Source organism: Cervus elaphus, chromosome 29, assembly GCF_910594005.1.
Source record: "Cervus elaphus chromosome 29, mCerEla1.1, whole genome shotgun sequence".
NCBI classification, from domain to species: domain Eukaryota; kingdom Metazoa; phylum Chordata; class Mammalia; order Artiodactyla; family Cervidae; genus Cervus; species Cervus elaphus.
The window spans coordinates 8,425,610-8,439,287 of record NC_057843.1 but is presented as its reverse complement, the minus strand read 5'-3'; the positions used below and the strand labels follow the sequence as shown (position 1 = coordinate 8,439,287).

The window sequence follows — 13,678 nt, the reverse complement described above, 5'->3', positions numbered from 1 at the left end:
TCATTTTGACATATGGGCAGCATGTTTTACTTATCACTACTGTGTTTTTTAAACACATGTATATGGTGTCTCCAAATAAAAGAATTTTATTCCCAAGCTAGTAATTATCACAAGAATTTAAATATTATCCTGGTGCCATTTTTCCACATAATTTGCCTAACAAATTTCAAGCTTTGCTATGTCAGCAGAATCAAATGTAGGTGACACAGTAAGCATGAATCTGTATTTTAACACATTTTCACAGAAATGCTGTCTTCCTTCCTGAAGTTTTGCTCGGCACCCTTAAACGTTTCACCACTTGAAAACAGTTTCCATCAAATTTATCATTGTGGGGAGTGAATTTCCACTGTGAAAACATTTTCAGTTTACAAAATTGAAATAGCCACATGTGTGTCTACTCACCCCTGAGCCTAAGTTGGCAGTCACTTTGGCCAAGGGCACACACAAGTCCAAATCCACTGCTAGCTCGCCCAGCAGCCCTGATATATCCAGGCAGGAGTTACAATTCTAACAGTGGATTCTGTGGTAGCATTGGGCAGATATTCCACTAGTATTGAAAATATTGCACAAGGCATTCGCTGTGGTTTCTTGACTAATTCCATCACATGCTCTACAATCTAGCCAATGGAAAAGCTCTGTTTTCTGAACAAGGTTTTTGTCTCCATCTCTTTGGGAAAGCACTATTTCTCCATATGCGGATACTACTTAATCCTGGTGGAATTATTCATGGCATTTTTTTCTGATGTTCTCTCATCCTCATCCTTTACTCTCTCAACTCCCAACTAACAAGTGTGAAAGGAATGCTGGAATTAAAGCATCAGTATTCAGTGGCCTCTCATGGAACCATTAGCTGAAAATGTTGATAAGGAGCTTTTTAATGAAAGGATCAGGCTGGCATCACCTGAACCCAGATCTATCTTAGCATCTCTGAAGTGGTGCAGCTGGATATTTGAGCCTCTTGACAGATGAGCCTCCACATGACACTCCTTTTAGGCATCCCTATCAGAAAAAGATGAACCTGGGTGTAGTGAATCCTGCAGAGTTAGTTCTACGTATGAGAAACACCAACAACCTCAGACGTGTGGATGATACCACTCTACTGGCAGAAGACGAAGAGGAATGAAAGAGTCTCTTGATGAGGGTAAAGGAGGAGAGTGAAAGAGCTGGCTTAAAATTAAATATTAAAAAAATTAAGATCACGGAATCCAGTCCCATTAACTCATGGCAAATAGAGGGGCAGAAGGTGGAAGTAGTGACAGATTTTCTCTTCTTGGGCTCTAAAATCACTACGGATAGTGACTGCAGCCATGAAATCAGAAGACGTTTGTTTCTTGGCAGGAAAGGTATGACAAACCTAGACAGTGTGTTGAAAAGCAGAGATATTACTCTGCCAACAAAGGTCCGTATGGTCAAGGCTATGGTCTTCCCAGTGGTCATGTACAGTTGTAAGAGCTGAACCATAAACAAGGCAGAGAGCCAAAGAATTGATGCTTTTGAACTGTGGTGCTGGAGGAGACTCCTGAGAGTCCCTTGGACAGAAGGGAGATCAAACCAGTCAATCTTAAGGGAAGTCAACCCCGAATACTCATTGGAAGGACTGATGCTGAAGCTGAAACGCCAGTATTTTGGTCATCTGATGCGAACAGCTGACTCACTGGAAAAGTTCCTGATGCTGTGAAAGATCGAGGGCAGACGGAGAAGAGGATGAGATGGCTAGATGGCATCATCGGCTCAATGGACATGAACTTGGGCAAACTTCAGAAGATGTGAGAGACAGGGAGGCCTGGTGTGCCACAGTCCACGGGGTCGCGAAGAGTCGGACATGACTGGGTGGCTGACAACAACAGCAGCAATGAGACATAGGGAGATAGAGGAACACGTTATGAGCCATTATGAGGAAGCAAACTGCGGAAAGCAGAGCATCCCACAGAAGCACCAGTCTGGATCTGACAAGTCAACGGCATGCAGCAAGCCCACGAAGGGGCGAGGGTGGGCGGGGTGGGAGGTCGCTCCAGTGAAGGGGACCCAAGAGACTCAGCCATCCCACACAACATGCGAAGCTCGTCTGAATCCTGAATAGGACAGACCAACATCAGGAGGCCAGTTTTGAGACGACTGGGGGAAACTGATCATGGGTTGGATGTTAGATGAAACCATAGAATTACTGCTCCTTTTGTTATGTGTGATAATGGCGTTGTGATTATATGAGAAAAATGTCTCCATGTTTTAGAGATGCGTGCAGAGTATGGAGGTGGCACAGCATGTTTCAAGCCATGAGTTTCATTTCACTTTAAAGTTTAAATCCTTTGTAAAATGATTTGTCTTAAAATACTTAAAGTATTTCCATCAAGAAAATGATTTCTAGGCCTTCCCTGGTGGTCCAATGGTTAGTGCTCTGTGCTTCCAGGGCAAAGGGTGTGGTTGATTCTTGGTTGGGAAACTAAGATCCCACATGCTGGGCAGTGTAGCCAAAAAAAGGAAAAAATAAAATAAGTATTAATAATAGTATCTAAAGATAATTGGTGAATCTGGGAGATGTGTATAGAGGTGTTCGTTATACTCATGCTTTATATTTTGAATTTTTTCATTCAAAACAGTTTCAATCTAAAAAATGATATCTGAACCATCCTTTAAGGATTACCTAGTGTTTTCTCGCAGGTGGAAGTGATTTCTTCTTGCTCAGCTCAGAAGACCTCTCTTTAGAACGTCATCTGCGTACCCCACTTGTTGTGACTTGATTGTACGTCTCTCGTCTTATCGTCCCTCAAAAACAGACATCTTCCTTGTTTCATCTCTGTGTCTTGGTGTGCCTGACACAGTACGCAGTTGGCTGTGACTGAGTGAACACAAGAATATAGTTTCCAAGAGCCAGCACTGTTAGAACACTTGTGATGGTGAAACACTTGTTGTTTCACCATCACAAGTAGAGGGAATGATATGCACAAGGTGAAGTACCTTCTGATATTCAGGTTGAGTTATCCTGAACATGAGACTCAAAAAATAAGTTTCAGTTCAAGCTCTTTGGCCTCTTTTTAGTTCAGATTCATAAGCCCATCATTGTATTCTTCTCATCTAGGAAATGGGCATTGTGCTAGAGGACTCGTGGAAGGGGGCAGGACTTGGAATGCTTAGAAGTTGGCAAATACTCCATAAGGACGGAAGGAACTCACCAATGGGAGGCTGGTGTCTCACATATTTGTATATGTGGAGTAATAGTCAAGTATTTATTAAGCTCTTACCTTATGGGCCACACACTGTTCTAAGATGTGCCAGTAGCATGAAATAACTCGTCTAACCATTACAGCAATGTTAAAAAACTTTCCCAAGGACACAGAGGTTGAATGGAGCAAGACTGGGGTTCAGATCTCTGCATTCTTATCTTCGGTGTTTTGTGGTCTCTCTCAAACACGACAGTGTTTGTGGGGTGTCTGGCTCAGTATCTGGCACAGGAAGGCCACTTAACACATGAGAGTACCTGCTATTTAAAAAATCTTTTTGTTGCAAGGCCTGCGGGATCTTAGTTCCCCAACTAGGAGTCGAACCCAGATCCTCTGCGTTGGAAGCAGAGTCTTACCCACTGGGCTGCCAGGGACGTCCTGTACCTGCTCTTTAAAAGAGTAAACCAGGGCCGCAACGTTGTACTTTGTGAACCTCAGTTTTTAAAAAGTAAAAAAAGTAAACCAGCATCAAAATGATTTTTCTGTCTTGCCACCATGTGCATTCCAGGGTTGACTTCGTATAATAGAAGACATTTTCCCACTACATCAACCTCCCACCTCTCAAATAACCTGCTTCTGGAGCAGCCAGTGCAGGTGGAGGGACTCAGAGCCACCAGCACTTTTGGGGCCACGCGGCAACCTGCCATTCACATTGGCCTCTGTCCCCTCTGACCACCCGGGCCCTCAACCCAAGAGGAAAGGTTCGGAACTTCAGGGGGTCCCAGCCAGCTCAGAGCACCGTGAAGCTGTCCTCTGTCACCCAGGTCATCCTTCAGTTACGATTCACTTAGTACACTGTCTGCTCTGGTCCTTTCATCTGGTTTGGTCTGCATGACAACCGTATGACTTACGCACAGGCCCTGGGTCCCTGACCTTTATGAAACCTAGGGAGCTGCACAGTGTGGGTCAACATTCCCCAAACATTTTCCGTATATTGAATTTGGACTTGAGCACGTCAGCTGATGAATGAACTGCCACCTGCGTGCCAACGGTTCCGTCTTGTCTGGATTAGCACTTTCATCTGAGTGATAGTGTTTGCACAACTGTTTCCATGTTTTGGTGCCTTTTCCCCTAATTTTACACAAATGGACAAACAGTCACTGGAATTACACCTGTAATTGTGGGTGAGTGCATGATTAAAAGACATCTGTGAAAGGCTAAAAATAGACCAAGTTTTTCCAAATAGGCAAGACAATCGACAGGTTATCAGTATTTATTTAAAAACATACTAAAAAAAAAATGGTGTTCCACAATGCCAGGACCAGGATGAAGGGTGATGCAAGCAGAAAGTGCATTGAAACCTGGTTTAATTCTGCAGAAACAAAATTGCCTCCTCGGCCCCAAACAGGAAAGTGTATTGTTTGACTTTTTCGGCATTCATCTTTGAGTATGTTTTTTCAAAAAGTCTTTATATATGAAAATGAGGAATAGTTTCATACTTCCCCATTTTATAGGTGAGGAGACTGAGTCTAGAAGATGAGATGATTTGCCCAGGTTCACCTGGCCAGTTGGTTGCTTGCTTGGACCACCCCCTTCCCCTGGACCAGGGAGGAGGGAGATTGCTGTGCCAGGCTCTCCCTGGAATCCCACACCTCCCCTCTCCCTCAGCTCTCGGAGGGCTTCTCCTCTGGGCTGGAGGGCTTCAGAGGCAGGTGCAGTCCCCACAGAGATGAAGACGAGGTGACAGAACTCAAACTGTGAGCCCTGGTGATAGAACCCCAGGCAAGGCACCCATGCACTCTCTTTGGGCAGGGAGGTCTCCTCTAGCGCCTGACTCTGTCACCCTCAGTGTGATCTTAGCAAGTCACCTGGCCACTCCATCCTCAGCAGTGAAATGAGAATAATCATAGCCACCCTATGGATGCTATGTGCTGTGTGAAGTCACTTTAGTTGCGTCCGACTCTGCCACCCTATGGACCATAGCCTGCCAGGCTCCTCTGACCACAGGATTCTCCAGGCAAGAATACTGGAGCGGGTTGCCATGCCCTTCTCCAGGGGATCTTCCCAACCCAGGGATGGAACCTGCGTCTCTTATGTCTCCTGCATTGGCAGGCGGGCTCTTTACCACTAGCGCCACCTGGGAAACCCTATGGATGCTACATGAATATCCAATAAATCACTTCTATCAAATCCTTTCAACCTGTGAAATGCTGGCAACTGTAAATAAAAAGTTTTAAGGTTGAGGCTGTGTTTCAGACTACAAGCGTCTCCCCTGGGGCCCACGTTGATCTCCCTGCTCCGGTCAAGGTCTGCACGGGGGTCTAACCTAGTCCAGATAAACAAGCATGAGCCTCCCCCCCAACCTTCCCCTTCTCTTGCTACCCCCCACCCTCTCTGCACTACTCACACACACATAGCATATGCACGGTTGCTCTGTCACGCGCACACACACAGGTGCACATGTGTGTGCTCTCACACACACACATATACCCTTCTCCCATCCGTCCTTCACTGCTGGAAGGAGGCCAGTATCCCCCGAGTGCAGCAAAGCCCCCTGAAGCTCCTGGGACCTGCACATGTTGCCTAGGCCTTCTGCATGGACCCTGCGTTTCCTGGCTCCACCCAGCCTGAAACTGCTAAAACATCACAGCAGGGTGGCAGCCCGAGCCCGGGACAGGACTGTGCTTGTCACGAGCCCTCCTGATTACCTCGGGCTCCAGTCAGGGCCCCTGGGGCGGCGGGACCCTAGAGAACCCATGCGTTTAGAAAACCCATGGAAAACCATCTGCATGCACACTGCTGAGGAGCTGAAGGACAAGGGCGTGTAAGTAGGGGTGATTTGATCTGAGGAATTGTGTTCATACTTCCTGTCAAGTTATGTGGCTGTTCAGTTCTGTTGTTTAAGTGGACAGAAAGGTTTGCACAGAAAGTTTAAAACTGGTGGCAATAGGGTTGACCAGACAGGATTGGTCATTTGGGCAGGCACAGAACCAGATGTCCATGTAGGGAAAATTCTAGAAGCTGCTGCCCACTGACCCTTCGTTGAGCCAGGAGGCTGGAAGGAGGAGGAAAACCCTGAGACCCAGGGAGTTGTTCCCCAGTGCTGGGGCTGACCCTGGTCCAGGTCTTACACCCTCTCTGGTGCTGAGGAAGTCATTCATGTCTCTTTTCATTTTACTACTTGTACCAATAAGATATGCTTGCTGTTAGAAAATTCAAGGAATATATAAAATCATAAGAAAGCAGTTAAAAAGTCACATGAGGTCCCATTATTTGAGATAAACAATATTAACATTTTAGGAAATATCTTTTTGGAGCCCTACTTTGCATCAACACTCCTACACACTCCCACACACACATTTTTTAAAATTTGCTCTTTCTTTCTGTTGGAGGTTGGGGGTGGGGGTGTTCTACCTTCTTTTCTGTCTCTACCTTCCCCACCAATAACCAAAGTAAACAGCTTGGTGTTTACCCTCCCAAACCTAACCCTAACCCTATACTCGGGTTTCTTGTCTCATTCTTTGTTTTTTCCGAATATGGGTAAACCTCACCCGCTTCGTTGCATCCTGCCTTTCTCACCTAACAATATGTTGTAGAAATTCCTCTTAGCCTCGCTGGTAAAGATCTAGCACATTCTTTTTAATAGATGTATCATATTTTAGACACTTTTAAAGTCCGGCTTTACAGTTGGTGAGCAGCTACAAAGTTTTTTATGTTCTGTTTTTTGTTGCCCCAACTATCGCTGCAATAAAGCATGTATATCTTACACATTCCTGTATAATGATGTCTTATTGTACCATGAGAGTCTTGGAAGAGGGATTGTAAATCGAAAGGTATGTATATTTTTTTTCATTTTAATAGAACTTGAAAGATTGCTTTCTAAAAGTTTGGTAATATTTAATATTTTATTTGTTCAATAAATGTTTATTAAACACTTATTCCATGCCAGGCACTGTTTTGGTAATTTAGATTTAATGATGTATAATACAAAAATCCCAGCCTTCATAAAGCTTTCAACCTAGAAATGGAGTGAGAAAGAACAGATGAATTAACAATAATAAATACTTTTGTACCGGTAAAGTAAGAAACACAATTTCCCTTTATCATCAACAATTGGTGTTACCATTCCTTGTATTTATTTCCCAATCTTATTGATGTGATATAGTGTTTCCTTGATACTCTGATTAGCATTTTCCAATTGGGAAGTAATTTTAGCATTTCACATGCCTATTTAGTGATTCACATTTGTGTTGGATGGATTGCCTATTTATATTTTTACTAATTTTTCTATTGCGTAGATTATATGCTAATCCCATACTTCTTGTCAATTTTCATGAGCTCTGTGTATATTATAAATAGACATTTGTCTGCCATACAGTTTGCAAATCTTTCCCCCAATCTATTGCTCATCTTCTGACTTCATGATGGTTTCCTTTACTGTATAGTACCCTTAACATTTATGAATTTGCCTTTCTGTTATGAATTTGCCTTTCTATCCTTAGTTTCCAGCTACTCTATCTTGGTTCATTGTTATCTCCAGCTCTGAGTCACATGTTGTTGCTGTCATTCTTGTTGTTGTTCAGTCACTAAGTCGCATCTAATTCTTTGCAACCTCATGGACTGTAGCCTTCCAGGTTCTTCTGTCCATTGGAGTTCCCAGGCAAGAATACTGGACTGGGTTGCCATTTCCTTCTCCAGGGGATCTTCCTGACCCAGGGATCAAACCTGCATCTCCTGGGGCTCCTGCATTGGCAGGTGGATTCTTTACCACTGAGCCACCAGAGAAGCCTGGGTCATACGTTTTAGACTCCTAATTTTTCTTCCAAATTTTTAATTTTTAAAAAATTTTAAATATATTTTTTCAGTATACCTGGAACTTATTTTTAATGTGGTGTGAGATTGGGGTCCAGTTGCACTTTCTTCTAAGTAGATAGATATTTTCTCAATACCTTTTATTAAAATAAACCCTCAGCTCCCCACTGAATTAATATGCCACCATTTCTATATGTACTGGAATCTGTTTGCATGCTTATTATTATGTTTCACTGGTGATACATCTATTCCTAGTCCACTTTCATGTTATTTTGATTATACTCTCCTTTTCATAATTTTAAAGCTGGTATAAAACTTTATTTGGTCTTAGAAACTTTCAGATAATTTTATCCAATTAAAAATCATACTTTTTATTGAAAGTACTTTTAATGACTGCTGGGAACAAGAAATAAACCATAATCAAGAAAGAGAAGAAATGAAAATAATTACAAAACATTATGATGTAAACCTTCATTGCAATGAATTTGAAAAGTAAAGGAAATCAAAGATCTCTTATAAATCATATAAATTATCAAAATGGTGTAAGAAGGAGGAAAAATAGCAAGAGACAAATTCCTATAGAAGAAATTGGAAATTTATTTAAAGATCTATTATTTAAAACCCCAGGAACAGAGGACTTACCAGCTGAGTTCCTTTTAGCCTTTAAAGAACAGATAGCCCCAGTGTTATTAAATTACTCAAGATTATAGGAAAAAAGGTGAACAGCTCCCTGGTATGTTAGGAAGCCAGCATCATCTTAATGTTAATTCCTCATAGACTAATCACACTTGGGAATATAGATTTTCATTCAAAATAAAATATTAACAAATAGGATCTAACCATGTATTAAAAAGACTAATGCGCTGCAACCTAATAGCTTTTACTCCAGAATGCAATAGAAATAAATAGAATGCAATAGAAAAAAAATTTATCAACATAATTCATTACATCAACAAATTAAAGAAGAAAAATTACTATATTAATAGATATTAAATAGGCACCTGGTAAAATTCAGCAGCCCTTACAAGTACAAACCCACTATCCCTTATCCAAAATGTGGATACCTAAAGATCTCTGAGAACTGAAATGTTCACTTTGTCACTTTATTTCATTTGATGTTAAAGGTGACCTAAACTAACAAAAGAGACTACTTAAATACAAGTAAATACAGAAAAGGGGCTTTGCTGGTGGCTCAGCGGTCTATAATCTGCCTGTAATGCAGGAGACACGGGTTCAATCTCTGGGTCGGGAAGATCCCCTGAAGTAGGGCATGGCAACCCACTCCAGGACTCCTGCCTGAAGAATCCCATGAACTGGGCAGGCTGGCGGGCTACGGTCCATGGGGTCACAAAGAGTCAGACATGACGGAGGCAACTGAGCATGCACACAAATACAAGAAAAAGAGGGTCATTCTTTAAACATGTGAAGTATCAGAGCTGTTTACATTATTAGTAACTACAACTAATTAATAATTAGTTTACATTATTATTACTACTAATAATTAGTAATTAGTATAGTACTAATAAAATTAGTACTATATTACTAATATAGTTTACAAATGTTCTGTATGAGAAATATACTAAAAAAAAATACTTGTGGGTTATTTATTACAATGGTTCTCTATCCATTATTCACAATTATTATAGTCTTTTCTTTTTTCAAGATGGTTTTGAAGAGAAATAATACGAGGGGTGTGCTTTTAACTCTCTGAAAGAAATGCTTTATGGTGTTTCTTTGAGTCTAAGACACCACTGCTCGGAGGGCTAGCGTTTATGTATCACTAAGAGAGAGGGGGAAATGCTGCTAATTACCTACGAATCATCATTAACTGTAAGACACTGAGATGTGGGGGAAGGGGTGCAGCTTAGAACACGATGTGTATATCCAGTGGCAGTCATCCACACACCCTTCAGACAGGGGCCCTTTCCTCCGTACGCATCTGCCTGGTGGGGGTGGGCCGGCTGTGAGCCGGAGCGTGGTGGTGGGGTCAGCCCAGGCCCCCGGACTGGCTCTGTGTTGGTTAACTGTCCGACCAGGAGCCAGCGATTTACCATCGCAGGCCTCCCACTTGCACTCATTTTGGAGAACTGAAGGATGATATGAGATAGGTGAAGTTCTGGGTCAAGAGTAAGCACTCGCCGAACAGCTATGCCTGGAGTGAGGGTGGTGGTGACATGGTGGGGATGCTGGGGCCTTTCCCACATCTGTCACTGAAGTCTCTTTATTCAAGAAAAATCTTGATCATATTTCCTTTGCCTCTCGAGAAGTTTCCTGTATATTACTGAGAAGTTGACCTTAGGTGCCCATGCTCTCATTGTGCTGTAAATTACAGCATCTCGTCAGAAAACCTGAGCTGGAAAGGACCTCAGGATGTTCTAATGGTCCAAGAGAGGGGATGCGACCTTCCCCAGTGAAGACTGGAACCCAGACCGCCAGATGCGCCGGTCACCTCTTTCTAGATAGCAAGGCTCCCATCCCCAGGGCCTGGGATCCACCCCAGCAGGTTTCTGGCACTTTCCTCAGACCAGACCATTTCTGAGTCCTAAACCCAGGCATCTCTCCTCTCTGGGCCACCTCTTCTGGCTCTTGGAAAAAGATGCAGACAAGCTTAGCCCGCCCAAACCCCTTCTGAACCCATGTTCTGACTTTGACCTCACGCTCCCCGCTACTCCCTCTCTACCTTTGTAATCGGCCACGGGAAGGGGTTTGGGGGTTCTCTTGTGCACAGAGGTTCTGAAAACTTACATCGCTGATCTGCTGTGTGCTCTCTGACAGGATGGGAGTGGTGAGCAGCAAAAGGCAGGTCAAGGAGAAGGGCAGGAGTGGATGGAGCCCTGTGAAGACCAACGCCCCGGGCAAAGAGCCCCCGCCACTGCCGCCCCTGGTGAGTGACCTGGGGGCCCAGCTGGAGAGGGTGGGGGACGGGAGCACAGAGCCTACCTCTGCGGCTCCAGGGCTGCTGCTTGCCTCCAGCCAGGGCCAGCAACATCTCGAGATAACTCAGGGCTCTGACAAACAGGCCCCCTCCCACAGCCACCCTGGCTCAAGTCGTGGTGGTGGTATACTATAAAATTAAGCAGCCAGGTTGTTGAGCCAAAATTTATTAGCTATGTGCTTCGAAGCAGGTTACTTACCTCCCCTATGCCTCAGTGTCTGCATCTGTAAAATGGGTACAGTCAGAATGCCTTTCTGATGGGGCTGTGACCATATGCAGTGTATATACAGGTATAGAAGGCAATACCATATTGCCTTTAGTGCAGGACCAGGCCTGGTGGGCCCACCTGTTAATTCTTAGCCAGTTTTCAATGGGCAAGGGCAGCCTGGACAGAAAAGGAAATAAAAAAAATGTCAACTTGAAAAAAGGAAATTGGGGGAGTCTGGAGCATTTAGCAACATCTGCTCCCCCCACCCCTGCCCAGAAGCTCCTGGAAATCATTGTCCCCTTCATGGTTCTGGTCTGCTCACAAAGCACCATTTGACGGTACCATCCCCAAAGATGCACTTTTAGATGACTATTCATGTCTCTTCCCACCTGGCCACCTACCCCCTTTTCATTTGGGGCAGCTGGGAGTCATGCCTGGATCCCCCACTCCAGATCTCTCTACCCCCATCAGCATATCCATCTGGCCATTGCCTTATTCTGACAGTGACCTGAAGTGGTTGGGGGACAGGGGATTGCTAATCCCATTTTCTAGAGAAATCTCCATCTATGTCCCAATTTAGTGCAGGGCTTGGCAAATAACGAAATGTTTATTGAATGAACGAATGATTCACTGGGCAAACTCTGACTTAAATTGAGTTTGTTACTTGCTAATAAGTGTTAGAGTTTAGAAAGTTTTTAACTTTTTAAAAAAGTCACATAATATATATTAATTATGGAAAAAAATTATAAATACTCATTTGTCCCACTGCCCAATGATACCAGGATTTTTCACTTCAGAGCTCCTGCCTCCAGACCCCTTTCCTGTGTGCTATTTATGTGTTTATATCTTCATGGGAACCAAGCGATACATGCCATTTTGCAAAATGCTACTTCAAAATTGTGTTCAACAAATATAGAGTACAAAAAGAATTTTTGTAACACATACATCAAGTTGAAAGTAAGAACAAGATGAACACCCAGCTCAGCACCCCCTCATCCTCAGAAGCAGAGAGTGACCGGTTGAGACTGTCTGCTGCCCCGTCGATCCTGGTCACCTCGGCTCTCACTGGCCTGAGTGTTTATCATTTCTTACCTCCCTTTTCGGTGTGATCACATATGTGTGCATTTCTATACACTCTTCAGTTTGATTTTGCCCTCTGAATCAGATGGCACATATTCGTCTGAGACGTGGGATCTTTTCTTTAATGTGCATTTATTGGTTTACTGTTGGCTGTGCTGGGTCTTCGTTGCTGCTCAGGTCTTCCCTAGTTGTCGTGCACGAGCCTCTCACGGTGGTGACTCTCATTTCAGAGCACAGGTCCTAGGGCACGCGGGCTCAGTAGTTGTGGCACATGGGCTTAGTTGCTCCTCGGCATGTGGGATCTTCCCAGATCAGGGATCGAACCTGTGTCTCCTGCATTGGCAGGCCAATTCTTTACCACTTAGCCACTAGGGAAGCCCGGAGACCTGGGTTTCTGATCTCTGTTACAGATGTGGGTTTTATACACGTGAATGTGCGGGACCATAGCGGCAAACTCCTAGAGTTGTCCAGAATTTCATTGCATGACTTTCCAACCAGTTTGTCTATTTGTCTGTCTTTGGTCAAAGAGTGATTTCCACACTTCAACAATTTTTATTTAATTTTTTGGGAGGCTAGGAGCATTCCTGTATAAAACTTTCTCTACAGGGTACATATCTGGAAATACACTCGTTGAGTTTTAGCGAAATATGCTTTTTAAGTAATTTTCCTTGAGAACAAATACTCTTCTGCAACTTCATCTTTTAAAGCAGAGCCAGGCTTATAACCTGAGTGATCCCGTTCCCTGCCGCCAATTCCACAGCTGCTTCTTACGAAGTTTGGGGCATCCCCACGTACCTCTCCTCCAACCCTGTGTGTGGTCTGGCAGATGGTGGGGGGTAGTGGGGGGTGGTGCCGGCACCTGGGGAGTTTCAGCGGCTCTTGTAGAGTTTAACTGTGCAGCTCGGGCTCCCCCAGATCCTCCAACTGGCAGCCTCACCCCACAAGGCCCCACCCAGACCTCAGGGTGTGAACTAATATAGAGCGCCTGCATTTCCGCTCTAGGTTGTGTTTAACCACCTGGCTCCCCCACCTCCCGACACCACGCACCCAGATCAAGGTAAGAAGGAGCTGCAGCTGAGCGCCCCCTGGCCACGTCCTCTGGGCCCCGGCTTCGTGCAGCTGGAACAGGGCTGAGGTGGGAGCAGCTGCCTGGAGAAGAGGGTTTGAGAGAAGTCTGGAGGGAGGCTGAGTGAGGTGCCCCAGGTTTCACCTGTCAAAGGGGATCTCTCCAGGAGTCTAAGCACCAGCTCCTTCAGTATCTGAGCCTGAATCTTTGTAAAAGACCTTACAAACTATAAACAAACACCAAAAGAGTTACCGCAGATATAGCCAGCATCATCAAACCCAGGCTTTCAAAGATTCTAGCACCCAGCTTCCAAGGGTCAAGGCCGATGCTCTGCATCCTAGCCCCTGCTCTGTTCCACACGTGGAAGCATCATCTTGTTTCCCAACCCACTTTTAAAGCCCCCCCGCCAACCTTCTAAC

At 44.3% G+C, this 13,678-nt stretch overlaps 1 protein-coding gene across 4 annotated transcripts in view; it reads left to right on the top strand.

Annotated features, from left to right (window-relative positions):
* Nucleotides 1-13,678, top strand: part of BLK (BLK proto-oncogene, Src family tyrosine kinase) — a 51,454-nt gene that overhangs the window by 21,841 nt on the left and 15,935 nt on the right. For 2 of the 4 annotated variants that reach the window (XM_043891215.1, XM_043891217.1), the window contains exons 2-3: nt 10,746-10,854; nt 13,196-13,250. In XM_043891215.1, coding sequence (XP_043747150.1) covers nt 10,747-10,854; nt 13,196-13,250 — 163 coding nt within the window. In that variant the 5' untranslated portion in view covers nt 10,746. Of the gene's footprint in view, nt 1-5,832; nt 5,983-6,780; nt 6,992-10,745; nt 10,855-13,195; nt 13,251-13,678 lie in introns of those variants that run through there. The other 2 variants (XM_043891214.1, XM_043891216.1) reach the window with 2 other exon arrangements.